Source organism: Populus euphratica, unplaced genomic scaffold (assembly GCF_000495115.2).
Source record: "Populus euphratica unplaced genomic scaffold, PopEup_1.0 scaffold401.1, whole genome shotgun sequence".
Lineage (NCBI taxonomy): Eukaryota > Viridiplantae > Streptophyta > Magnoliopsida > Malpighiales > Salicaceae > Populus > Populus euphratica.
In genome coordinates, this window is record NW_011500085.1 from 324292 (window position 1) to 351077 (window position 26786).

At 35.9% G+C, this 26786-nt stretch overlaps 4 protein-coding genes across 7 annotated transcripts; 2 read left to right on the forward strand and 2 right to left on the reverse strand.

Annotated features, from left to right (window-relative positions):
• Positions 1-698: 698 nt before the first annotated feature.
• Positions 699-2321, forward strand: LOC105108955 (subtilisin-like protease SBT3.3). 3 transcript variants are annotated; one of them, XM_011003483.1, is made up of 4 exons: positions 699-833; positions 1004-1135; positions 1231-1328; positions 2035-2321. In XM_011003483.1, the coding sequence occupies exons 2-4, from the start codon at positions 1005-1007 to the stop codon at positions 2112-2114; spliced, it is 309 nt and encodes a 102-aa protein (XP_011001785.1). In that variant the 5' UTR covers positions 699-833; position 1004; the 3' UTR covers positions 2115-2321. The 3 variants fall into 3 exon arrangements, with proteins under 3 accessions (XP_011001785.1, XP_011001784.1, XP_011001783.1); XM_011003482.1 differs by having other exon boundaries at positions 699-803; XM_011003481.1 differs by having other exon boundaries at positions 820-1135.
• Positions 2322-3046: 725 nt separating this feature from the next.
• On the forward strand, positions 3047-7991 carry LOC105108956 (calcium-dependent protein kinase 11-like). Its single transcript, XM_011003484.1, has 7 exons — positions 3047-3888; positions 4240-4383; positions 4477-4629; positions 4769-4884; positions 6189-6356; positions 6516-6740; positions 7535-7991. The coding sequence occupies exons 1-7, from the start codon at positions 3291-3293 to the stop codon at positions 7679-7681; spliced, it is 1551 nt and encodes a 516-aa protein (XP_011001786.1). The 5' UTR covers positions 3047-3290; the 3' UTR covers positions 7682-7991.
• A 1638-nt stretch (positions 7992-9629) lies between these two features.
• On the reverse strand, positions 9630-16752 carry LOC105108957 (erythroid differentiation factor-like protein). 2 transcript variants are annotated; one of them, XM_011003486.1, is made up of 10 exons: positions 16300-16752; positions 16090-16214; positions 15098-15305; positions 14491-15022; positions 14164-14415; positions 13868-14059; positions 13699-13773; positions 12158-13506; positions 10920-12096; positions 9630-10314 (listed from the first exon to the last, which is right to left on the reverse strand). In XM_011003486.1, the coding sequence occupies exons 1-10, from the start codon at positions 16527-16529 to the stop codon at positions 10009-10011; spliced, it is 4446 nt and encodes a 1481-aa protein (XP_011001788.1). In that variant the 5' UTR covers positions 16530-16752; the 3' UTR covers positions 9630-10008. The 2 variants fall into 2 exon arrangements, with proteins under 2 accessions (XP_011001788.1, XP_011001787.1); XM_011003485.1 differs by having other exon boundaries at positions 10920-12097; positions 12159-13506; positions 16090-16220.
• Positions 16753-17254: 502 nt separating this feature from the next.
• LOC105108959 (ABC transporter G family member 25-like) lies at positions 17255-23770 on the reverse strand. Its single transcript, XM_011003487.1, has 3 exons — positions 23452-23770; positions 22508-23333; positions 17255-18370 (listed from the first exon to the last, which is right to left on the reverse strand). The coding sequence occupies exons 1-3, from the start codon at positions 23599-23601 to the stop codon at positions 17346-17348; spliced, it is 2001 nt and encodes a 666-aa protein (XP_011001789.1). The 5' UTR covers positions 23602-23770; the 3' UTR covers positions 17255-17345.
• Between the last annotated feature and the right edge of the window lie 3016 nt (positions 23771-26786).

Here is a 26786-nt window from a genome sequence, read left to right on the forward strand (position 1 = left end):
GGTTTCCACGTGTTCCCTTTCTATTTCTCTCGCCATTTGTGCACAAAAAAGCAAATATTTAAGACAAAAAAGCAGGACAAATATCAAACATTCAAGGGGCAACAGGGCTCCTCCTTCCCAGTTCTCCCCCGGCTACTGTAAAAAAAAAGAGAGAGCAAGGGTTGATTCTTAATGCTTCCGGGGATGGGGGAAGAGGGGATTTTTTTTTATCAGGGAAGATTGATTAACATGGTTTGGGGATTTTCAAGTGCCCCTCTTTCTGCATTTAATGGTGTTTGTTTGGGTATAATAAACTGCCGAATGTTCATGAGTGATAAAGAAGAAAATTATCATGGAAAAATTGCTGTGTTATGGAAATATTATACAATAATTTTTACAGATCTATGAAGAAGATAAAAAGATATTTTACAGATCTACGAAGAAGATTAAAAGATAAAGGAAATAAAAAAATATCTGAAATTAAAATGCTTGTCCACATAAGAAATGGTTCTGAAATGCTTAAAGAAAAAAAGAAATAAATTGTGCTTTGTAAAAGTAAAAATAGACAATGAAAAAAAAGAAAGTGTTTTTTTTTTCTTTATAAAAATAAAAATACTTTCCTTTCATAAAACGTTTTTTTATGTCGATCAGAATTAAGTTTCCATTGACTATTTCATTTTCCTTGAAACAAACAAGTCATTAGTGAATAACGAAAATTGTAAATGAAACAACTTGAAAGAGAAAAAACAAAAGCCACGTAACGCGTAAGAAGCCGACGGTTGTCTCCCTCACACGGCGGGGATCCCGAAGATTAAACGACAAAGGAAACTCCGTTGCTAAGCATCGAGCGAAGTGTAATCCTTTTGAATTATTCAGATTTCAGCTATAACTTTCATTCTGTTTATAAATAAGAGAAGATGAAGCAGAGCTCAAAAGCCAATATGCACAGAAGAACCAAATTTCCCTTGTCTTTCTCATCATCATCACCGTTGATTTTGTTGTTGGCTTTGATCTTTGTAATCAGAATGGCCGAATCTGTTCCTTCAACGGCTGATTCATCATCAACAGCATCGGTTCAGATTGTCTATACCGAGAGACCTCAGGACGAAGAGCCTGAGGCTTACCATATCCGAACCCTCGCCTCTGTTCTTGGCAGGTACCGTACTGTATGGTGTTGTAATTCAGATCTATATAGATATTTATTTATTTATGCTTTGGATTTTAAGGGTTTTGTGTTGTGTGTGTCTATAGCGAGGATGCTGCAAAGGAGGCTTTGCTTTATAGTTATAAGACAGCAGCGAGTGGATTCTCTGCCAAGCTGACACCACAACAAGTTGAACAAATTTCAAGTATGATTCTCTGTTCTAGTTTTTTTTTTAATTGAAATGATTTCATAAGTTAATGGGATCTTTTTTCATGAAAAAAACTTGAGATTGTTGATCTTACAATGTGAATTTGAGGTTTTCTTTGATAATAGTAAAGGTTCCCTGATTTTATTTATTTATTTTTATATTCAAGCTCCCGGGTTTATTATTTAGGCCATTTAAATAAGAATTTTGCAAGAATTTCTTCATGGATTATGGATGTCGTGAATTCTGATTTCCATTAGCTGTTATAATACCATATATGCTTGAATTGTGCATGGAAGCATGTTCTTTTCGTGTTCTTACCATTTACTTCCAATCTAAACACTTGAGTAAAATCAAGTAAAACCTGTTTAATCGTCCTTCATTATTTTGTTCACTACACAACTGATTTCAAATGCAGATGATGCCTCTCTTGCTGAACGGATGTGTAAAATGTGAAGCTGATATGGGGTGTATGATTGTTGGCATCATATGGAGAGCATCTTCTTTCTTGAACGAAATATATTGTATTTAGTGGTTTGAGTCATGTAAACAATTCTGTTCTATTGCGTGTGTTGAATGTTTTTGATGATGTTTAATTTCATGTAGCATTTTGCATTTGATATATCCACAAGTGACCTTTGCTGCCATTAACAATTTACTTGACAAATCTTTCTTTATATTCATAATCACATGCTTTTCGTTGCAGAACTTCCAGGTGTTCTTCAGGTTGTCCCCAGCAAGAAACTTCAGCTGCATACAGGACCTGGGATAGGGACGTTGCATTAAATAGCTGTTAAAGCCTTCCCCAACTCTTCCTTCGTGTATGAACAAGTTTATCCCGTGTCCTTTGTTTGTACTGCGACGTTTGAGATATTAATAAAGTTCTGGATCCAAATCTCGTATAGTTTTTTACAATATGTTATGAATATGATGTACATCAGAAGTTCAGTATCTGACGTTTTCCATTGATTCTTAAGTTTGAGCTTCGCTTAATTTTAGCATCAACAGGAAGTTGGGGAGACATAGGTCTTTGTTCCTACTTTCTTTCGCCAGTTCATGTTTGCCAAAGCAAATCTCTACATGTGAATGTTAAAAATTAATAAAGCACTTTGAAGGGGAAAAAAAGTTGTTATTCCAATCAGCATGCTTTTTGAGGATGGTAAAAATGATTTCCCCTCCCCTATTTTTCTGTTAATCTAACCTAGAAGCAATCAATAAATCGCATGGATTCATCATATTCACTCAGCTCCACAAATCAAGAATAACCTTGTTTCAAACCTTCTTACCCTATTTTTCGCAAGAAAGTCAGCAAACCAAGAGATACAAAGAAAGAAAAGAAAAAAAAACCCCTTTTTCTAAATGAATTTTATGTTTTGATTGCACTAAAAATAACATGTTTTGCTTCCCTTTTGTTTTACCATTGTAACTCAATAATAAATAAGCATAGTTATCAAAAGAGTCTTAATAATTCGAACCTAATTTAAAGCTTGGATTGTGAACTTATTTGATCAATCTAAATTACGTTTTATTTTTTAATAAAACATCTTGATTATAGACAATGTTTTTAAAATAAAAACTAGAATTATTTTGTTAAATTGTACCCGAGTTCAACTTGATCAATAACTACATAAGTAAAAGTTAAAATTAATTAAAACTTAAAGAAATAAAAAATAATTGTAGAGTAAGGTCCTGCATAATCTACTTTCCATGATCGGTGATATGATGACCTGTTAGCGAAAACTATTTGTTAATTGTTTCCAACCAATAAAATTGAGCCCCAAAAATCTTGCAATAAAGAAAAAAATCATCCTGAATTGGAATGCCACTTCTGCTCCCATAATATCGAACTCAAACAAGTACAACCAGTCCTTTCTCTTCCTTCCTCTCCTCAAGAATTGAGAGAAACCAAAAACAAAAAAAAAAAAAAAAAAAAACGAAAAAGGTTCAAACTTTTCCAAAAAAATGAATGAAGAAACCAGCAGAGCACCACCACCACAACAACGACCATCTTCAGCAGCATCAAGAGCACGACCAACAACAAGAAAGCCCGCAACTTCAGTTTTGCGACATCAAACCCCAAGACTTAGAGACCATTATTTGTTTGGCAAGAAACTAGGACAAGGTCAATTTGGAATCACGTATCTATGTACCCATAAAGCAAGCAGCGCTCTTTATGCCTGCAAATCAATTTCAAAGAGGAAACTTTTATGTAGAGAAGACTATGAGGATGTTTATAGAGAGATTCAGATCATGCACCATTTATCAGGGCAACCAAATGTGGTGCAAATAAAGGATACTTATGAAGATTCCATGTTTGTACATTTGGTTATGGAGTTATGTGCAGGTGGTGAGCTTTTTGATAGGATCGTGGCTAAGGGTCATTATAGCGAGAAAGAGGCTGCTAAATTGACCAAAAACATAATTGGGGTGGTTGAGTATTGTCATTGTCTGGGGGTTATGCATAGAGATCTTAAGCCTGAGAATTTCTTGTTTGATAAACCTGGTGATGATGCCAAGCTCAAGACTACAGATTTTGGCCTTTCTGTCTTTTACAAGCCAGGTTGTTTTTTCTTTAGTTCTTGTAGCGTTGTTTCTTAAGAAGAAATTGTGGTTTTGATCTCTCTTATCTTGTATACAGAGGTTTCTTTTTTCTTTTTTGTTTTGATCTTGAACCTTAGTGTGTGATTGGTAATCTTGCATTCTTTGTTGTCTTGGAATAAATATTTATAAATTTTAAAGAAATTTCTGCCCATTGTTTTCCTCTGCACTTTCTAACCATTGATGACCTTCTTTGGGTAAACTTAAGTTGCTAGGAATGACGTGTATGCATAAATGTTTCCTTGGTTTCTGAATGGTGCTTCATCAAAGATGTATGGTTCGCTAATTTCTCTCCTATTCCTTTTGCCTACAGGACAATATTTTTATGATGTAGTTGGGAGTCCGTATTATGTTGCACCAGAGGTTTTGCTTAAGCACTATGGTCCTCAAGCAGATGTCTGGAGTGCGGGTGTTATCCTTTACATCTTATTAAGCGGGGTTCCGCCTTTTTGGGCAGGTATCGATCGTAATCCGTTTTTTCTCTCATTCTCTGCATTTCTAGTCTTGCAACGAAGTGTATAGTGTATTTAACGTCTCCTACTACTTGCAGATACCGATTCAGGAATCTTCAGACAGATTTTACAAGGAAAACTAGATTTAGAATCTGATCCGTGGCCAAATATATCAGAAAGTGCCAAAGATTTGATCAGAAAGATGCTTGACAGGGACCCGAAGCAAAGGATTACTGCTCATGAAGTCTTGTGTGAGTGGTTTCTTTCTTTTGCATCGGGATATTATTAGTTTTGGACTTTATTTAGCTAGTAAGAATGCAGATATTTAGTAACCTTGCTAAGATTTTTTTATCTTGTTCAAAACATAATAGCGATTGTTTATATTATCAGGTAACCCATGGATTGTAGATGACAGAGTTGCTCCGGACAAACCTCTTGATTCTGCAGTATTGTCACGTCTGAAGCATTTCTCAGCAATGAATAAACTTAAAAAGATGGCTTTGCGTGTATGTCTTATCCTTGCTTTTCCTGTTACCATTTTCCATATAGACTTTTGTAAGCATGGGAAATTTAATGACAGGAATTTGATAATCAACTTAATGATTCAGTTAATTTTTAGAAAGTGAAAAGCATCTGCTTTAAGTAATATTCATGGGAAAAAGAGGCAAACAACTAAAATTAAGTTTTAATAGTAGGATACCCTAAATGCATTTTTATGTACAGTGGCTTGCTAGTGTTGAAGAATTTTTATTTAAACTTAAAAATTATGAAAAATTGTAATATCCACATAATAAGCAACTGAGATGCTGAGATCAGGAGAAAGTTACAATCATTGATAGAGTTGTGATGTGATAAATCTTCCAAAGAAGATTTTGTGATGTAATGCATCTTTTATAGACAATTGATATCTCAGGCATCCTGTGCATTGTTTGAGAAACTTGAAAGATAAAGCAAGCATTACTAAGGACAGAACTTTCATTATGCTAGGCACTGTTTATCTGGTTCCCCAGTGTCTTCATGCCCGTGTGGCACCTTCAATTGAAGGATTGGATGCACAGAGCTTAAGGCACCATATGTGGTTTTTTCTTAGTATCACATTCTTTAAGTGAATAACATGTTAAAAAACACGCGTACTCTTTTGATTTGATTGCATTAATATTGAATAATGGTGAAGCCTGATCGTTTCAGCATGCTAAGTGGAAGGCAGCTAAAGCAGTTGAGTGATGGTCTCTCTAGTGGGCATCTCTGTCAGCACTCAACAGCATTGGTTTGGAGTACACCTTAGGATCCTGAAACGATTGTCCTCTACGCCCATTTCTTTTAAGCTTATTATTTATAATCTCTTTAAGGGATTATCCCAATGCTACTTATACTTCCTATTCTTAGAACAATTCAACCATTAATAGCTTTCTGTGATGTGCAAGGAATGGAAGGAGCGGGAAAGAGAAAATATATCCTTCAATGTTGATAGTGTTATCACTGAGCAAAGCTTTAGATATGCAAAATATCATCACATGCGTCAAAAGATTGTATTGTTAACGGACACGAATGTTTGTTCACAAAGAAACTATGCAACAGTGGGAACTTTCACCCAGTTTAGACATTTTGTTCGAGTTTAGAATGGAACTTGCATGCTATGATAAAATATTGGGTCTACTGTTATCTTTTATCTCTAGTTGTGTTCTGTAGAAGCTGTTATGAAACTTGGTGGTCAAAACCATTTCTCTTTCTTGTCTTTCTATGATAAGACAGCTATTTTCAATTATAATGGTGCTTTCATTCTTGGTATTGGGAATTTCTTTTTTTGTAGGTCATAGCAGAAAGGCTTTCTGAAGAAGAAATTGGTGGTTTGAAAGAGTTATTTAAAATGATTGACACAGACAATAGTGGGACAATAACATTTGAAGAACTTAAACATGGTTTGAAGAGAGTTGGTTCTCAGATGACAGAAACTGAAATCAAGGATTTGATGGATGCGGTAAACACCTACAAGAAGCTGGATTAAGAAAAAAGTCTTTTCATTATTTCTTTGCTTTTGTGCCTACAGTCTGAACATGATTTATTTATATTGCTAACGAGAATTTTTCTGGATAACTGCTGGTCTGTTTTTGCTAACTGCGCACGAAAACTTCTACAGGCTGATGTAGACAACAGTGGAACCATAGACTATGGTGAATTTCTTGCTGCTACTTTGCACTTGAATAAGATGGAGAGAGAGGACAATTTGGTTGCAGCTTTCTCCTATTTTGACAAAGATGGTAGTGGCTACATCACGATTGATGAACTTCAACAGGCCTGCAAAGATTTTGGTCTTGGTGATGTACATCTGGATGAGACAATCAAAGAAATTGATCAAGACAATGTGAGTCTGTATGTTTATATTTGGTCCACATCTAATAATTCACTTTCCTATTTAATCCTAGTACCTCGTATATATCACCTTCATCATCATTGCCATTATTCTCACACCAAAACTTCTTTATTAGTTCCATATGAACATATATGGGCCTTATAATGGTTTAAAATATTTTACCTATCTGATCTCTTACATTCAGATGAAAATATAATGATGGTAATTTTAGCCACACAGTATAATTAAGGTTTTGCTTGTGGGCTTGAGGTAAGGTCGAAGCAGCCCTTTGTTTGCACATATGAGATTCAAGCAGTTATTAGCAAGGAGGAAATTGATTTCTGGATAATGATGATTCTTCCAGACGAACGCACAGATAATAGATGGAAGATGGAAAACAAAATCTAGATAAGTGGTAGGAAAATCTTGCATTTTCTCTCCAAAGTTTGGTGTTGGTTTTTCCCGTCTGTTTCACTGCACTGGGATCACGGTATTCATATTTGCTGCAACTGGTTTATTGCTGATGAAGCCTCATGCCAGGAGATGATGAATCTAGATCTATATCTGTTGCTTCTTGCCAGCCATAACCTGGTTTATACTGAAGGTGTAGGTGCCAAATGCCCATATTGATGTAGACAAATATAAAAGATACGAGGGGGTCTTGATCAGTTCCATTTGCCTGAAATGGAATGAATTTTATTCTGTGTTTCATATTGAATAATATAACGGGCACTACTTTTGCTAAGCATAATATCTTTTAAGTTCCCAGTCCTAACTCAATGTTGTTAATATGTCACTTTTTACAGGATGGGAGGATAGATTATGGGGAGTTTGCTGCAATGATGAGAAAGGGTGATGGAGGAGTTGGGCGGACCAGAACCATGAGAAGCAACCTGAACTTTAATTTGGCTGATGCTTTGGGGGTTGAAAATGCAACCTCAGATGCTAAATGAAGGCAATAGTTTGTGCAGCCACGAACTTGAAACAGCAGAAATTGGAATAGCTAAATTCTGAAAGCTAGCCCATTTCTGCGTTGGGAGGATAATGTTATTCTTAAGTTACCCAATTGAAGTTTCACATTTATCATTGTGGTTTAACCACAGAAACAGATGCCAACACCATTGACTTTCTGGCCACAAGACTCTTGACATTGCTGTAGATGTAATACTTTGAGACATAGTGGCAATTGTCACATTCTGTGCGAATTGCAGAAAATGTACAAAAATGCTCGCTACTGTGATAACAAATCCTGTTACTTTCATTGTATGGAGTACCTAATTGATGAACATGCTCGCGTATTATTTGTCAGATAGATGAACACTAGACTTTAGTCGATAGATAAAAAGTTGTGAAGCCTTCGAGTTCAGCTAAAAAGTGAGTGGGGGACAATAGATAGCCTCAACACTACTTGAACTCATGAACCGTTCAATTGCAAGATAAGATCAAGAAGATAATATGATTATTTTCGTAATATTTTGAAAATGAAATTCACAGTTAGTTTTAACATTGCTATTATCAGTTATCAATTATGATTGTTGACTTGTTGCTGTTATTAATCTCAGATGAAAAACCATGAGGATTGCAATGTAGCAATCATTACCTCAGTTCAAGCAAACATTGAAGATCTTACAATGGCTACAGCAAGTTTGGATCCTTCACTAGTTCCAAGTCCTACCCACTGATACTAGTGGTAAAAACCTCCATCCTCTGGATGTAAGAAAAGAAATGGGGCTGATATATAGAAAAAAATCACAAATTTTGGATCTTTTAAGTGATTTTGAAGCTCTTAGAGCTGCATGTAAGTATTGAGAAAAGATTGGGCAACTAATATTTTGTCTGAATAAGAAGGTTTAAAGTTTAATAAAACAGAGTCAATGAAAATTATATTTCTTAGTCGAGAGTTCAGCAAATGGCATCTGAACATTCAAAGGGTTTAAAGTTTATTTTGTTTTTGTTTTTCAATTGGAACGAATGCTGGCCCAGGCTTGAGTGATAAAAATCACTCCGGTTAACTTGCTTCTGTTTGAAACCTTTTGTTTTCGTTGTAGTCCTTCAGTTCGGAGATTGAAGACTGAATAAAAAGCAATTTGTTCTATTCCGGAGATTGAAGACTGAATAAAAAGCAATGCGATTTGTTCTATCGATATTTTTTAAGCATCTATACTAGTTATATTCAATTCTTGGGATGTTTATTTGGGAATGTAGTTGTATTAAGCATCTATACTAGTTATATTCAATTTTTTGGATGTTTATTTGAAAATGTAGTTATATAATTTTTTGTATTAAAATATATGTTAATAAAAATTTTTATTTTTTAAAAAATTATTTTTAAAATTAGTACATCAAAATAATTTAAAAACATTAAAAATATATTAATTTAAAATAAATAAAAAATAATTTTTTAAAAAAATACTTATAAAATACAGAAATAAATCTAATAGCATGTAACACCTTAGCACTATTAAATTAGAATTTAATGGATGCATATGGAGTTAATTTAGCAAAATACAAAAAATTAATGCATCATGCTATAACACTGATTCTTAATAAATTTAGCTAAATACAAAAAATTAATGCATCATGTTATGACACTGATTCTTAATTTAGCTAAATACCAAAAACAAATTACATGTTGCTTCACGTTGATGCATTCACGTTAGTCTAAATAGGGCTCCGGTTTTCTCTATGCACATGCTTAAACAACTGCTACATATCTAGGTCTAGGGTTTAGGGTCGTATAGTGTAAGGTTTAGGTGCGGGAAAACTAAGAAAACAAAGGGAAAGGGAAATCCCATACTATTAAATTAGAATTTAATGGATGCATTTGGAGTTAATTTAGCAAAATCAAAAAATTAATGCATCATGTTATAACACTGATTCTTAATAAATTTAACTAAATACAAAAAATAAATTACATGTTGTTGCTTCACGTTGATGCATTCACATTAGTCTAAAAAGGGCTCCAGTTTTCTCTATGCACATTCTTAAACAACTGCTACGTATCTAGGTCTAGGGTCTAGGGTCGTATAGTGTAAGGTTTAGGTGCAGGAAAACTAAGAAAACAAAGGGAAAAAGAAATCCCGTCAAGATCTAATTCTTCAATTCAGTTCTTCTGGAATCCTATTGAAGACACAATATTTCAAATCCTTTGAAGTGTTTACTGGCTACTAAGGTATAAGATAACATACAACACACAGCAAGAAACTGGTTATATACAGGCACTCTGCCACTTTGCAATTTGAGGAGCAAATATTTAAGACTAGAATGCAGATGCTTCAATCTACGATGTCCATAGGGTGTGCATGGCATGTAATTGACTTAAATTAGAAGACTTCAAGGACATTTTGTAAAGCTCCCTGAGTTTTCCAGCATCTCCGCACTTGCTTGATGATGGAATTGGCTGTGCAAAAGCAGCAGGCTTATTTGCATTTGCAGAGAGTGCCAAGGACAGCATTTTCTTTAAGAGCATCTGTAGCTGACCCCAGAATTTGGAATGTATCTCAGGATAATCAGTCCCAAAAGAATCTGATATTGCATCGGATATATGACGTCCTTCAAGCATGCGAGCTAGAGCTGATTCTAGCATCTGGAACAAAAGCAATTGATCAGTGCCTCTCCAGTAACTGTGATAAGAATGCAGTCATAAAGATTTTTTAAAAAATAAACAAGGATCTGAAAATGGCTCAAACAACATGGTTGCAGGGCACAATGAAATGGTTCCTAAATTACCAATACATACCGAAGTTGTTCATCACAAGATGGCTATACATGGCTTCTGGTGAAAATGATAGTGGAAATAAGAATAAAAGTCACAAAAAGTCACCATTACACTGGTATAGATGAGCTACCATTAAAAAGGTTGCTGAGATTAAAACTGATAACCAGTCATGACTCAGGTGGGCAAGAGAGACCAAAGAGAAACATCAGTAAGATAGTGAGTAGGAAACATTTTGATCTTTTTGCTGAGACAATCATCTTTGTCCTATCCACCTCTATATTCCTATCCCAACATTCAGTTTATTTGATCAATAAATACTAGATTACACCATGTCAACAGATCCCTCTTTAGCACCGAAATCTGTCTTCTCTATTTGCTCTTTATTGAGAAATTCAGACTTGGATGCATCACGTGAGAAAGTAAGGATGGGAATATGAGGATCTCATATAGCAAAAAATGGTCAAAGAACATACCACATTTGAGTGTAAGGTGCTCGAGAGGCTCAATGAAAGAGCTGATCTCTCAATAAGAATAGTCAAATGCATGGCAGGATGTGTCTTAGGACTGTAGAAGTCCATTGCTTTTTGCCAGTTCCTCTCAGCCAGGCATGCATATTGCTTCACCCGCTGAAGATTGTTGTTTCCATTTTTATTTAAATTGGGTTTCTTTAGATCCAAATTCAGGAATTTCAAACAGCAATCCCTCTGGTAGCTAGCAAGTTGAGAGTACGCATATGCAGCTTCTTGTTTCCGTAATTGACCCAGAGATTCATACACAGTCAATGCCTCCCTAATGGCATCATTAGCTGAAATCTCATGCATCCTCACTTCCTTCCTGTCTCTTTTTTCATTTGGACTCATAGTAACAACAGGCATATCTTCCAATGCTCCATTTTCATAAACTCTTGTGGTAACATCTTCTTTAGCCAAAAGCATGCCAAGCCTCAAATATGTATGAGCAAACTGAGTCTGAACTTCATTTCTCAAGACAGTTGGCACCGAATCATCCTCTTCCGCAATAGCATTTAGTTCTGCTCTTGCTGCCCCGTAATACCTGAGGGATTCACTGTATTCTAGTTTTGCAGTTTGCAGAGCTTCCTTGTAGGCATTCTGGAAGATTGGATGTGATTTGTGATTTTCCATCTTGGACACCATCTCTTCAGCCAATGCTCGTCTACCATGGCCCAAATTACAATTAATTAATATGATGTTGGCATGGTCAGAAACTTCTCTGAACGCATCAATGGCATCTGCAAATGCAAGTTCAGCTTTGTTCAACTCTTTTCCTTCTAGCCTATTCCGACCCATTTCATTACAAACCCACCCTATCTTTTTAATTACAGATTGAAGTTCTGCTGAGCCAGTAGGAAGTCCACTCAAGGCCTTTCTAGCTTCTTGGTAACAACTTAAAGCAGCAGAAAGATTGTATTCTGCATCTCTGACAGCAGGATTGCTAATATATTTAAATATCCCTCCTTTACTTGGTTTAGGTTTTTCTTTTGAAGTAGTTTCACTTTGAGAAGGCAAAATGGAACCTGCATCATGTGTTTCCAAACCACCCTCTAATACATCAGAATTGGTATCTGCCAAGGAATTAATCTTATGCTTATCAACTGCAATACCAGAAGCTTCAATTGCAGTATCATTATCAGCCTGCCAAGGAATTAATCTTATGCTTATCATCAGAAGCTTCAATTGCAGTATCATTATCACCTTTGTCAAGCTGAGGATATTCTCCAGAATTCTTTCTACTTTTCTCTTTGTGATGTGCCCGGCCATCATCAGAATCTACCATGAATGAGTAGGTGGCACCCTTAGCATGGGATCTTTTACTGTGCTTTCTACCATAAGCTACAGAGTGTTTATCTCCACTGCTACTGCTTGCACTGCTACCGCTACTTGCCCTATCACTCTGGCAGCTGCAATTCACCAAGGAGCATGTACTGCAGTTCTGATTATGCTGCCCCAGCTTCTTCTTCAGCCTCTGGACTTCTTTCACGACCTCTGTTGATATTCTCAACTCTCTAGCAGAAGATTTTGTCTCTGATTGATTTGAGAGCACTTTACCCTTCATGAAATGGAACTCAACATAAACATCCCCAACCAGTGTCCATGCCTTGGCCCAAAAGAGGTACGTAGAAGAAAACTGCTCATAAGCAAGAAACCTGTCATTGGAACTGGATTTCACTTCTTTTCTGTTGCCAACACACGATATCATCTTCTCATTTCCATCATTGCATTTTATTGAGGATGAATAAGTAACCATTGAGGAAATAAACCTACTGTCTTCCAAGAACTGTGGCATTGATCCATATACAGCACATGCTAATTCTACTACCTTCAAAGCTTGATGCAGCTGTTTATCCTCCTTATAAGCTTGTCCTAGTGCCAAATAAGATTCTCCAAGAAGAAGAACTAGTTTCCACAGTTTTTCATCCACTTTTGATGTTGGTAGCCACTGTCGGATGTCACAGACTTCGATACAATCAGCATCACCACATGCACAAACAGAAAAGTTCATTGAGGAAGGTGGCCCATCAAAATAACTGCCTTCGTCAAGCAACTCTGAATCAGAACTTTGCAGCTGGTGCATCCATCTGAGCGACTTGATAGCTTGAGAAACATGATGTACCGCAGCTAACTTAGATGAGACTGGATCAGCCACAGTTTGCACCACATGGGGAGGTGTTGGAGGAACTTTGCACACAGCAACCATTTCATCACTACTGGAACTAGGCAAAACTCCTGAATCTTTTGATTCAGTATCATCCAATGCTATCAAATTTCCTGGAGTCGAAATATTTGACTCCAAAGTCATTTTTACCGAGGCTTCTGATATTACTTCCTGAAAAGCTTTTCCCTCCTCACCCCATCTGTCTTCTGCAACTGAAGAGACATTTTCATAAGCAACTGATTCAGAGAATCTACTCAAGGGGTCTGAGGAGTCAACTGGAACTGTAAATTCACATTCTCCTGGGAGTGATTCAAATGTCAATTCCAGCTCCTCATCATGATTCAAAAGGAGCCTTGCAAATTGTTCATGAGCAGATGCACGCACCACCTGTTTATATCATATTGTTTTAATCATCGTGTCCTCAATCATAATTTTTTTTAAAAAACCTGTTTATATCATATTGTTTTAATCATTGTGTCCTCAATCATAATTTTTTTAAAAAAAACAAAAAACACAACAAGAAAAAGGACCACAACCCTCAAACTAAATGTAACTCAATATTCAAGAAAACATAAATACCAGATGGTCCGGATCATCTAGAAATTCCAAACATTGTTGGAAGAATCTGGCACACTTGGCCCTATTATTAGGAGCCTGCATGAGAAAAACTAGGGATTAGAAACACCAAAACAGCTTCTTGTAGTTTCTGAAGTGTTGTAGCAATACAAAATTTCTACTTATTTTATACCATTGAAAGGGAAAGCCTGTGAGCTATACGATAAAGGAGAGTTCCTAAAGAAAATAAGGAATCGCTTCTCCCTCTATGCATTAAAGAAGGCAGGGAGCTTGTGCCATCATCACAATCGTTGGAGGAATGAGTTTTGGGAATAACACAAAGATCAAAAAGTTGAATCATATCTTCACCAGCACTTTTATAAAGCTGTAAACCAGATTAAAAAGACCGCATCAGCTGGAAGTCTTAATTAAAATATAAAAAACTTCAAAAAGATAAGGTCAAAATGTATTTTAAAATCACTTTTGTACCCAGTAAGCACCAGGATCTTGCTTGCAGTTTTCTTCAAGGAACCTCAAAACAGAAAGGCCATTTTGTTGGACAACATGAGGATGGAAAGCAGGAGTGCCATCTTCAGAGATGCCTTTTAACAGGAATATATCATCTGTTTTAAGTAGCTCATAACCCTGAACAACACCATCTTGATGATAACATATGGCCAGCTCAGGAACACTAGCCATGACATTGTCAAGCCAGGCTTCAAGCCAAGTTAACGGAGTGACCTGTTAAAAAGGGAGAGAAAAAATTAGAAGACAGCAAATCATAAAACAGTGACGGGGTTACTATTTTTTCATTACCTGTCGAGTTACATCCCATAAATGCAAGCTGACAGCAACGTATTTTTCATTACTGAACAGAAGCAAGTCACTTCCTAAAAGCATGCGGAAATTGTGAAATTGCCAAAATAAAACCCTTAGAAATCCATCATTACTGACTCTTTTATGTTTTTCAGTTTCATGCATTGAGCTTCTGGGCTTCTCACCAAGGTGCGAAGACTTCTTTACAGGATGATGGCCCTTATTTCTTTTATTTTTTTTACTCTCCCAAAAAAAGTTATCCTGTTTAACATGTGGATATTCTGAGCAATGGTTAAATCCTTCATTTCTAGAAACATCATCACTCTGCCCCACAAACTGGGATGCATCTCCCCCTGGAAGAACAGATGAATTTGATTGCCCCTTTGATGAAGCAGGATAGGTGGGTGGACAATCACAAGCCTCCATTCTAACTGAGTGCATAGCAAAATTCAAAAATAAAGATTGATCTGTGCATTTTTTTGATTGATTTTTATGTCTTCTGACCAACCTTTCTCCCTCCTCTGCATCGGGTCTGCATGTAACAATATTCAAGATGTTGAAATATTTGCAAGAAAATTAACAAAACTATGAATATAAAGATACAAACCCTTTGTTGAGAACAAGAGTCTGTCCAATACGGCGTACTGCAATTGATAATCGAGCCTTGGAATATGGTATTTTAAAGATCTGCTTAAGAATGTCAGCTGAAGCAATCACGTCTATTTCATCTCCATACTCCACCAAACCAGATACAGCAAGGGCTTCACATTTCCTAGTAAGATTTGATGAGATGGCATCAGCATCCCAAGGAAATTCTGCCAAGTTTAAAATCCAAACTAATAAGTTCAAAAGTTACAGCTTAAAAAAAGATGAGGAAATAATTGAAAACCTATTCTTGCACTTCTATTTAGCATGAAAAAAGTCAAAGAATCAGATAAAATAACTAAAATTTTTCATTCAAGTCCTAAAACAATTCAACACACTAAAGGAAGTTTGAAGCAGATAACAAATTCCAGTCCACAATGGATAACTGAAACTTCCTATTATAGGACATGCCCTGCTAACTAAGATAATAGTAGAAACTCCATTATATTCCTAGGGCTTATGGCTAGCTAATCCTCCATATTCAAAACATAACATAAAGCATCTGATTACAGCACTGACCATGAACTATTCAAAGACACATCCATAAGAGAAAATAACAATCTCAATTGCCATCTTAACCTCGACAAGTAAAATCACTAAAAAAAAGAGCTCAACCAGAACAACAAGTGCCTCAAAGATCCTAAAACATGACAATCCAACATACCTTTCTACCAACTCAATGCATAAACTTACTACAATCATCACATTTCCACCAGCAATAACAGCTTCGATAGAACACCAGTAAAAGATATTCGTTTTCGTCTTTCTAACCAAACATAGGCAAATTCTAGCATCTTTATCGAAACAACAAAATCCTAAATCATAAGCCACACCATTCATTCATTTCATCAACGTCACAACTCAAGGTCGAAAACACTCAATCAGTATACAAATTAAACACAAACATGTCTCCACCATCATCAATATAACAAAACGCAATAAATAAAAGTTTACCTCCTTTGAACTTGGACTGTACAGCAGCACTAATCGGAAGAACTTTCTCCGGCAAGTTAGAAACCACAGGGAGCGTATTCAAATCAGTCTCCGTCGGCAACATCCGGTACCTCGGTGCACTAACACTACTTTTTTTATATATAAAAAAAAGTAATTACTTATTCTATATACATAATACATAACAAAATAGAGAGCAAAAAGAATTATTACGTTTGGCGAGAAGAAGGAACGAGAGCGGAATTGAAGGCGTGGAAAGATTTGTCCGTAGGAACAGGGATAGAACCGCAGAGAAAACCGACAGGTGGTTGAGGTCTAGCGATTTCCAGTGTACCTACGCGTTGTAGTTCTCTTAACGAGCTCGATTCTGATTGCAGAGACGGCGGCAGTGGCAGCGGCAGCGGCGAAGGTGACGGTGATTGTTTCTCCATCTCCATCTCCATCGATTAAATTGGTTTAGTAATATTTATCTCACTTCTTCTTCAATAACTGAATCAAAATGCTGTTGTGGTCTTGTTTTCAGGTTGATGATGATTTTTAGTTGTTTCCGTTTCTTCTTTCTCTTCCAGAACTCGCTGGAAAGTGTACTTAGGACAGCAGCTGTTCAAAAGGCAAATCAATCCTCTTCGTTCGCCTCCTCAAGTCCCTACCGCCTGTAAGGGAAAAAACAAAAACGTCAAGTCGTCTATTGTTTTACAATTTTAGACGACAAGGCTCGGATTATACATTGCCTAATGGACGAGAAGGCTTCAGTAAAACACTGTTGATGCATTCTGTTAATCGACGCTCAAATCACTGTTCATTACTTAATTTACATAATCAGCTAAAATATATCATTTCCTTATAAATTAAAATTAAAAGAGATTAAGAAAACAGTATCAACGTGTTAGTTATCCTTATCCATCCATGATCACTGCTCATCACCTTAGCAATAACTTGATTTTTTTTATTTCTTTCAAAGCGTTAATTAAGAGAGATTAGTGTGCTAATTTGATTTCTTTCAATGTGTTTATTAGTTTATATCTCACCCTAATCTGGTCGAAAAGTTTTAATCTTGCAATTAATTTTACCATTTAGTAAACTGATGAAATTGCATAGAGATAGAACAAACCTCAGTCTTGCTTAATTGGGAAAGATCCAAGTAGTTATAATAATTCATAAAGACAACAAAAGAAATCAAAATCATCGATATATGTATTTGGGAGAATTACAGTTAGAGCCATTGAGGTAAGAAGAAGCTTTGAGAATACTACAACTTATTAAGCTTTTATACGCCTTAATGCGAGGTATGCCAATAACCTATACCCCACGAACATGAATATCAGGGCACCAACACTAATGGCTGGGCTAATTTGCCCTGCGACATCTTGTTCGACGAACTTGCAGCTTGCTCTATCACTTCCATGAGGTAGCGAGCAACCCAGCGAAGATGAAAGATTCTTGCCTCCACCATATTGAGCATTAATAAGTAGCTTGTAGACGTAGAATGTTGTAGAAATGTACTTGATCCAAGCCATGCATGGTGGCAGTTTATGCACGTAAAATCCTCCTGTTAGCACAAATGCTAGCATTGTGATTGTAACTATAGTTGAAGCTTGTTTAGCATCCATTATTGCTGCACCTAAAGCAAGGCCAAGACCCTGGGAGACGAGCACGTAGCCGAGTAAAAGCAGCAGAGTCAAAAGGAAAGCACCCAATTCGGGTTTCAATCCGGCCATCCAATACGTCACAGAAAGAAAAATTGTGGGGAGGATGAGCTCCATCGGCAAGTCTCCGACTATCCGAGACATGAAATATGAAGAGAGAGTGTACATACCGGAGGCCCTTTCCTTCACAAAGATTGCTCTTTCTTGAGGAAAAACAAACACCGAGTTAGAAGATGGGAAGACCCCCCAAAAAATTGACATGAAGAACAGGAGACCCAGACGATCTTGAATATCTCGAAAATCCGAGTGCCACCACATTAGACCAGCTAAAACTGCAGCCATGATTACTTGGGAGATTCTCAAAGTGTTGAAAGACTCGTGCTTTCGTTCTTTGAGGCTTCTTTGAAGAAGAATGCTGAATTGGTTGAACCAAGACGAAATGCTAATTCTGTCGCTGCTTCTATGTTCTTTGGAAGAATGGCTTCCAATGAAACCGTTCTCTTTTGTTGAAACACTACCACTCTCCATGCATGCAGCTTTCACCTTCGGAGCTAACAAAGTGTTATAAGATGCAATGAGAGATTGCTTTACATTCGGCTGATCTCTCAATTCACTAGCACCATCAAGTTGGCACACACCTGCATAAGTTAATCGAGAGGTTAAAATTTGTTCAGGTATAGATTATATCCAACAAGCTGACATTAAACAGGCAAATGTTCAATATATTTTTAGTGACAATCAAGCCATGCATAGATACATAGCATAAAATTTTGCAATTATTAAGCTATTCACTATTCAATCACGAGGCCACTACAGAACCTCAAATCTGAAATCTTTTTATAAGTAATTCCCACAAAAATGCATACAAACTTCCTAGCTGGGATTTACAGAGATTGAGATTTCTTGGATTAAAAATTGAATGTTGAGATTTTCAATAGTAGCCACTTTGAGATTTATAGAGCTGTAGCCTGTTCATAAAAAAAAAAAAAACAGGGTTTTTTTCCTTGGAGCTCAAAGTTAGATACAATGTTGCAGTTTAATCTATGCTGCTTTGAAAATGGAGAGATCATTTCAGCGTGCCAACGGACCAAAACAATTATATGTATGGGAATTTAACCTGAATAGACCACCTCATCTCTTTTAGCTGGGAATTTGGAATATAACTCCAATATTGTAGCTATTATTAGGAACAAGTGACGCACCGATTTTTTAAAAGAGGGTATTGCTTTATCAAGCTTAGATAGAATTTCAGAATAAGACACGGAATCATTGTGATACATGGCACTGAAAATTAAGGGATAAGTATCCAAAGAAAATGCTTAATAGAGTGGAGCTGCTTTTCTTGGAAGCAGAAAGTGAGAGGGGAGGAGGGAAATTCCTACTGATAGCATTGGACCAACCATATAAAATATATCTTCAGATATGACCAGGCAGCACCACTAAGCTACAGCAGCCAACCAAATTTTTAGTAATGATACCAGTAACATGTACCTTATACCACATTTATATGAACCCAAATCTACCAAATAAAGAATGAAAACGAAACAAGCAGACAGCTAAAAAGGAAATGCACTAGAGATTAAAAAATAGTGGTGATTAATTTAATGCTGAAATTCATGCTATATGCACAAAACTATAGAACGAGTAATGAGCAGCACTGCTTAGCTAACAAAAGCTGACCAATGTTTGTGGTAAGGTGGGTGTCCACTAGTGTTTGTGCTGCTATAGAATTCAATTAGTGTATGATTTCAATTATTTTAACATCAATCAAGGCAGATAAAGTTGTTTTATGAAACTTTTGTGAGAGAATGCCCTAGGAAAATGCAAGCCAACCCAACACGTGCCCCCCCCCCTAAAGAAATCCTAGGCTAAAGAGTTGCGAAAAAGCTTGCAAAAGAGAGAAAACATTTTAAAGACTTCTGCGGTGTGGCCGGCCATGCAATTAATCTTCAAAATGTTGGAGTCAATTTGGAAAACAATCATGCGTAGCAAGCCCAGTATCTGCCACTAAAATCTTGACACTTGACCAAAAGACAGAAGAGAAGAAAGAATCCCAGTGATGGCATTGACATGGCACGGAACTGAATAGGAAAGTCACTGTTACAACCACCGCTGAACAAGAATCACAAGAAGTTGGTAAGTGGCCACTATCTTTTCAAGATAGCCACCACTCACCATAAGATCACACACATCAAAGCGTCACATATGACGGCAAATTCTCCTAAAATGTTGATGCTGTGAATGGCAGAATTTACCAAGAAGAGGGAAAATGCATGAAAGGGAAGATCAGGATTTAATTAGGAGACAAAGCATCAGAACTAGCTAGGACCCCAATAGCCCTAGTTATCATAATCAAAGGACCAAAACATTTCAATGACTTAAACATCAAATAATATCGTCAGATGTTGATGGCTTTCGGACCCCAACTACATTTTTGCCCAAACTTCCACGTTGCCAAAATCTTTAAAGCTCTCCCTACATGTATCCACTACTAGCTAGGGATATAGATTGATTAGAAAGTAGAGAAGGCTAAAGACACCAATGATCAAGAGACAACGATGCCATTTGCCACCTTCAAAGTTCTCTTGAGACTAAAAGAGGCTTTCTCACGCTATGAATGCCGTACGTCACCAATATTTTCCTCACCTTATCATCATAGTGTCCAAGAATCGATAAAAGAGAAAGCTTTGAAAAAAGAAAGAAGCAAAAACAATAAACAAACCTCTCCAACGTTTTCAATGTAATAAACCTAGCCTTAAACAAGATTACCCGAGGATTACCCGAGGATTAAAACTACAAGTCAAAAGTACACTTAACCCTAGGCTGTAAACCTGTACTACAATTATTTATTTGCGGACTTTTGTCTTAGTGGCTTGCCCCCACCCAACTATTCTCAGCAAAATAATGGAGGCAATAATATTTAAACGTACATTCCAAAGCTAGATTTTCAAATATTATATATAATTTGATCGAATGTGGTAGTGCCAAACAAAAAGATTGGCATGCAATGAATATATTTCCTTCAAACTTTGAGTGTGCTCCACAGAGATAATCACAACGCTCCCTCCTTTATTAAAGTATAGAATACTACAGTATCAGCTTAATTACTCCATAACCTAATTCATCTCTTAACATGAAAATACTTCGTGGGTCTAGGTCCTTTTTCGATTAAGAAACTTAATACATTCTAGTTTGGCAAAGAATATACGACGATTCCCTTTAACAGTAACGACACCCGGCACTCAATATTGACAATTTCACTAAATGATGGCTTGTGATAGTGTAAGGAACCACCCTCCTCGAAAAGTTATACAAGTCGGTCAACTCATGTGTTCATCCATGTAATTCAATGTTGTATTGTACTCCATCCATTCCGAACGACAGCAGATGATGTGATTCTTCGGATAAAAACCTAGACATAGCTAGCCAAAAACCATAGCTAAGGATATATATGGCAGCAGGGTCCATTCTAATACCATCTGTACGTATATGTGGTACTTAATTTTGGGTCCTATTTTGTCCTTTACTCGGATCCCACATTGGGAAAATGTTTCCAAGTAACATTGTATTCTCAACAAAAATTATGAAAGGAGCCTCTATTTCCAACACTCAAACATGAGAAACTCAACCCTTGAACGGCAAGTTGTTCTTTTTAGAGATTGTTTGGCAACTATAGTTTAATGTTCTCCGAAATGAAGAGGCAAATCGTAGTTTTCGATGAGATATGGTGGAGTATATAACACGCACTTCAGATCGCACGTGGAAGAATTAGGGCGGAAAGGTTGAAAAGAAGGGAGCAATAATAAAACAGAGTGTAAGAAGTCAAATCGAGTTGGCTAAAAGAGGTAAATAAAGGAAGGAAAGGAGATCATCGGAAAGAAGACGAGGACACGTTGAGAGCAACAGAAGAAATATTGTTCGCCACTATTACAGAACAATCTCTACATCCATCACGATCCCAAAAATCAAAACACGCATCACACTCGAATAATTATTGATTCATCAAACCATTATGATCATCATCACCACCACTACCATCCAACCACCACCACTAGGTAAGGCAGCTGCCTAGCTAGCTGATCACTTTGTCAGGTGTTTTCTTTCTTAGGTCTTAGAAAGGTGCTGGTAAAGACGTGTATAATAACTCCAACTCAACATCAAGATTAAAAAATGAATGCCAAGTCATAATCTACAAGATATCCACACTCACGGCCTCTACAGCTAATGTGGTGTGGCACAGAAAATAGTTATTGCAGCTTCAGTGGGTCACCATAACCTAGTGTGGGTCTGCCCCAGAACTTAGAGTTATACAAAAGGGACCGGGATTGTGTGTCCACGTCTACTCCAGCTTATAGCTCTGATCACCGATACAGATGACATGAGAAAAAAAGAAAAAGTATGGAGAAGTAGTGCATCTACATGCCACATGATGTTGCCTTCATAATGGATCGACCACCTCATGACCTGACTCTGTTGCCATCTTCATCAAGTCCTACAGTTATCTCATATATTTTAGTCTTCCAAAACTTACTTCTGCTACCATCTTAAGCCTTAACTACCCCAACCAAGTTAATGCTCACGGGCACATTTCTTCAAGGATCTATCTTCTAGCTAACGCTACACAAGTGAATGTTTTCAATATGGCACAAACACGTGCAATTGTTGTTAACTAGATACGAAGGGTTCTGGTCATGCGCACAACCGACTAGGAAAGGAGAGAGATAATATAGCACAAAGAAAATTACAAATTAAAAAGAAGATTGAAGCATACGTACCATTAGCGAGATCAAGGAGAAAATCAGCAGGGTTCATGGGGAAAGACGGCGAGTATCCAACCGACTGGAAATAGGCCATAGCTTCACTTCCCTTGCCGAAATACAAACACCTTCCTTCACTTAACACCAGAACCGAGTCAAACATCTGGTAAACTCTACTTGAAGGTTGATGCATGGATGTAACAATAGTCTTTCCCTTTTGTGCAAGTGTCCCTAATGTCAAAAGCAGCCTGTAAGCCGCGGTTGCGTCCAAACCTGACGTGGGTTCGTCAAGAATGAGCAAACTAGGGTTTATTAACATCTCGTGCGCTATACTCACTCTCTTTCTTTCACCACCAGAAATCCCACGTATAAAACCGTTTCCAATTATTGTATTCCCACATTTTGCCAACCCCAACTCGGATATAACTGACTCAGCTACCAAAGTTTTGTCTTGCTTTGATAGTGATTTTGGCAAGCGAAGTAAAGAGCAAAAGACTAGGGTTTCACGAACTGTAAGGTGGGGATAGAGGATATCATCTTGAGTAACAAAACCAATTCTTTTCATTATTTGTCTCACTGGTTTTCTGTTGTTTGTGAGCACTGTTCCTGTGAAACCGTTTGCTTGGATTCTTCCGGAAAGTGCATTAAGAAGCGTTGATTTTCCACTTCCTGATGGACCAAGAATGGCCAGGATTTCTCCTGGGGATGCCATGCCAGTGATCCCATTCAAGATTGTACGATCTTGAAATTGATCAGAAATTGTAGGGCCATGGCCGAAAATCCTCTTGATATTACTTCCTTTGTTCTTGTTCTGAAATTTCACTCTATACCCCACGTCCATAAACTGCATGAAATAAACGAAAACAAAACGGCTAAAGGTCATACTTATCATCAAAATTAATGAGTCGAGAACGAAAGAAGAAGAAGAAGGAAAACCCTCTTGCTAGAACCCTTCGCAGTACCTTGAGCGTAATAGGATAACAAGACGACAACAATAAAGATGGGAGGTCACAGGAATCTCGAGGAGGAGGAGGAGGACAAACTTTGGATTGATCTGGGCCGTCCGGTGAGTGTCTCCTGGGAGTTTCTACACCAGTACTAAACACAGGCATGGTCCTTTTCTCTTTAGTGAAAAGGTTAAAGGAAAAAATAAAAGATGAGAGTAGAAAGGAGGGGGACAAAGAGAGAGAATTGATGGGAAATGAGGGTATTGTTTTTATATTTTGGTTTCAGAGAGAGAGAGAGAGAGGGAGGGAGGGAGAGTGCAGGGAAGTGATGATGAAAGCAAGAATGGAGAGAGACCATGAGGGCGTCGCAGAGAGGGGTATATATTTAGGAGAAAAGGTGGCGAATGGTTGCCACGTCAAAGTGAAACGCCTACAGAATATGGGCTGCGTGGCAATTAGATGATCATGTGACAGCTCTTCAAAAGTTGTTCCAACCAAAGTGATCAACCCAGCACCGTTCACTTTCAGACTCCCCTTTCTTTCTCAGATTCTCATCTCTATCGTTCACTTTCAGACTCCCCTTTCTTTCTTAGATTCTCATCTCTATTTTTTTTTTTAATTCTCTTTTATGTTTAATAATAATAATAATATTACTATTATTATAAATCTTAAAAGAGAGAGAAAGAGCTTTGAGATGCGGGAGTGGAGACCGGAGAGGTGGAAAAGCAATTATTACTATATACATAGAGCTGGATTTTAAAATATATCTTGTTTGTGTACTATAAGTAAAAACAATAAGATAGCTGTGTGTGTCATTTTTAGAGTATACTTGTATTAATTTTTAATTTTTAAATTAAATTAAATAAGAGTTGACATGGTCAAAATTCAATTTAAGTTTAATTTTTCAAAAAAATAAAATTTTAATTTAAAAAAAAACTTAAAACAATGCTTTTTTTAATATATCTAAGTTAATTCAACCAATTTAAATATAAGTCAACTTCATTATTATTATTATTATCTCTGGAATATTGATCGATGTTCCTTCTTTACACATCTCTATCGGGTGTGTGTGTATGGTCATAATTCTTTTCTCTTTTTTTTTAAGTTCATTTATAGCTTTATAGATTTACTAAGCTTTACCTTTATTCTTATCATTTTCAATTTCTAATGTTACTCTTATGGATTGCTAAAAGTTTCAATATCATTATTAAACTTTCAAATAACTAGAAAATAAAGCTCATTGTGATTTTTTTTTCTGTCACCTTTTCTTTTCTTTTCTTTTTTCCTTATCATACCCTTTGAATTTTTTGCTCATGAAATTTCAAAGAAAATACCTTTAAAAATTAAATCCAAAGAGTGGCTTGTATAAAGATAACGTATAAAATTTTACACTAAGGGAATAGAACTAAAATATATCAATATATATATATATATATATATATATAGAGAGAGAGAGAGAGAGAGTTAATTATTGAAAATTCTCAGCTCTTATACGGCAGCCTCTTTTCTTTTTTATTCGTTTGTGTTAACCTAGCAACTAGGTATTTTCCCTCACCTAAATATTTTCCATACACTTTTATGTTATGAGACAAACAGAACATATAAATAGAAATGATATAATCGTATACAAGCATACAAATTATTATAAGAACCAATTTCAACTTTTATTAATCTTAATAGTAAAGAAAATACACAAATATATATGTGTGCTCCCTATACACAAAACTTACATGTTATACACAAAACCAACATAGTATACACCCAAGCTAGCATCCTTTTTATCCTTGTGTTCTGCTTGTCTTGTAATAAAGGAGAGTGTGGGAAACTTCTAGATTTGAGGAAACACATAGTTGCTAGAAGGAAGATTGGGTCTAGCAGGTAATATAATGTAATGTAACGTAATATATTTGATACTAAAATTCTCATACACATGTAAGACTGATATTTACTGATCTTTCGATATAAATGTTTAAACAGGTGTTGTTAGCAACCAAGTCATATATATATGTTGTACAAATAACTGTTAATGACTTTTCCTGCTTTAAACTAGAAATGTATGTTTTGGACATACACACACCTTCAAATTGAATTTTTATGATCTTTTATGGCTGATTCTGACTTTTAATGATTGAATTTTGTTTTTTTTTTAAACTTTTTTTTAGTGATAAGTAAAGTAATAATAGAGAATTACAGATTTCATAAGTATTAAATGGTCGTTAATTAGAGAGTAAAAAAGAGTTGCTATCACTTGTGATTGTATGAAATTTTTTTACTATATGGTTTGTTTATTTTTATATATATATATCTAAAAAGAATAACACTCGGGGTTTATTCGTGATGGGTGGTTGTGAAGAGCTAGAAATATTTGTTAAGAGGGACAATTTTTATAATAGATAAGAAACAGGAAAATTATGAAAATTTGAATGTACAAGGACAAAGCAGAAAGAATGGAAAGAAACATTTCCCCTAATACCTTCACAACTGTTAATTAATGAGTGAAAGGATGAAGATTGGAACTTGAAGTAGCTGAGATCATACTTTTAAGACTTGATTTGGTGGTTTGGCCTATTCAAAGTTTAGATTTTAGGTTTTAATCAAATCAATTTGTTGAATCATATTATTTTCTTGTTTTTTTCAACCTGATCTCGTTTTTAACTTGTAGGTAATTAGACGGGGTTTTAAAACTATAATTAAAAGATTTGAGTAACAATGCACACAGAATATATATATATATATATATATATATATATATATATATATAAACTGTAGATGATATAAAATATAGCTTTTTTATATAAAGGAGACCATTTTATAGGAAAAAAAAGCTAAAAATAATATGAAATAAATATTAAAATTTATTAACCAATTTAAATTTTAGGGGGCATGCTCCCACGTGCAACCCTTCATCTCGTCCTTGATAATTAAGGTTTAAATCTTGAGAAAGATTATGTTCAAGGTACCATTCTACTTCTAAAAGAAATGGGGTGCAAACCACTTGTAAGCAAAAGGCTTTTTTTTTCTTTTTTTTTTCAATTTCTTTCTCAGAGTTTTTTAACAATTATCTAGATTGATTTTAGATTACTTCATATCAAAGAAAATCAGATACAATTTAATTTGAAATTTAAGTTAGGAAAAAAGTATTTTTTGTCAATGTTATTATTATTTTTTAATTTTATTCTTAGATTTTTTTTTACTAGTCTGTCAGATTATTTTTAAATATATTAAGTTGACTAGGTCACATTAAACCAACATTTACACAATGTAATTTTAAACTCAGGTTAGGTAAAGAATTTAAAATTTTGAGAGCTTTTTTATATTAATTTAATTATTATTTTTTTAATTTCATCCTC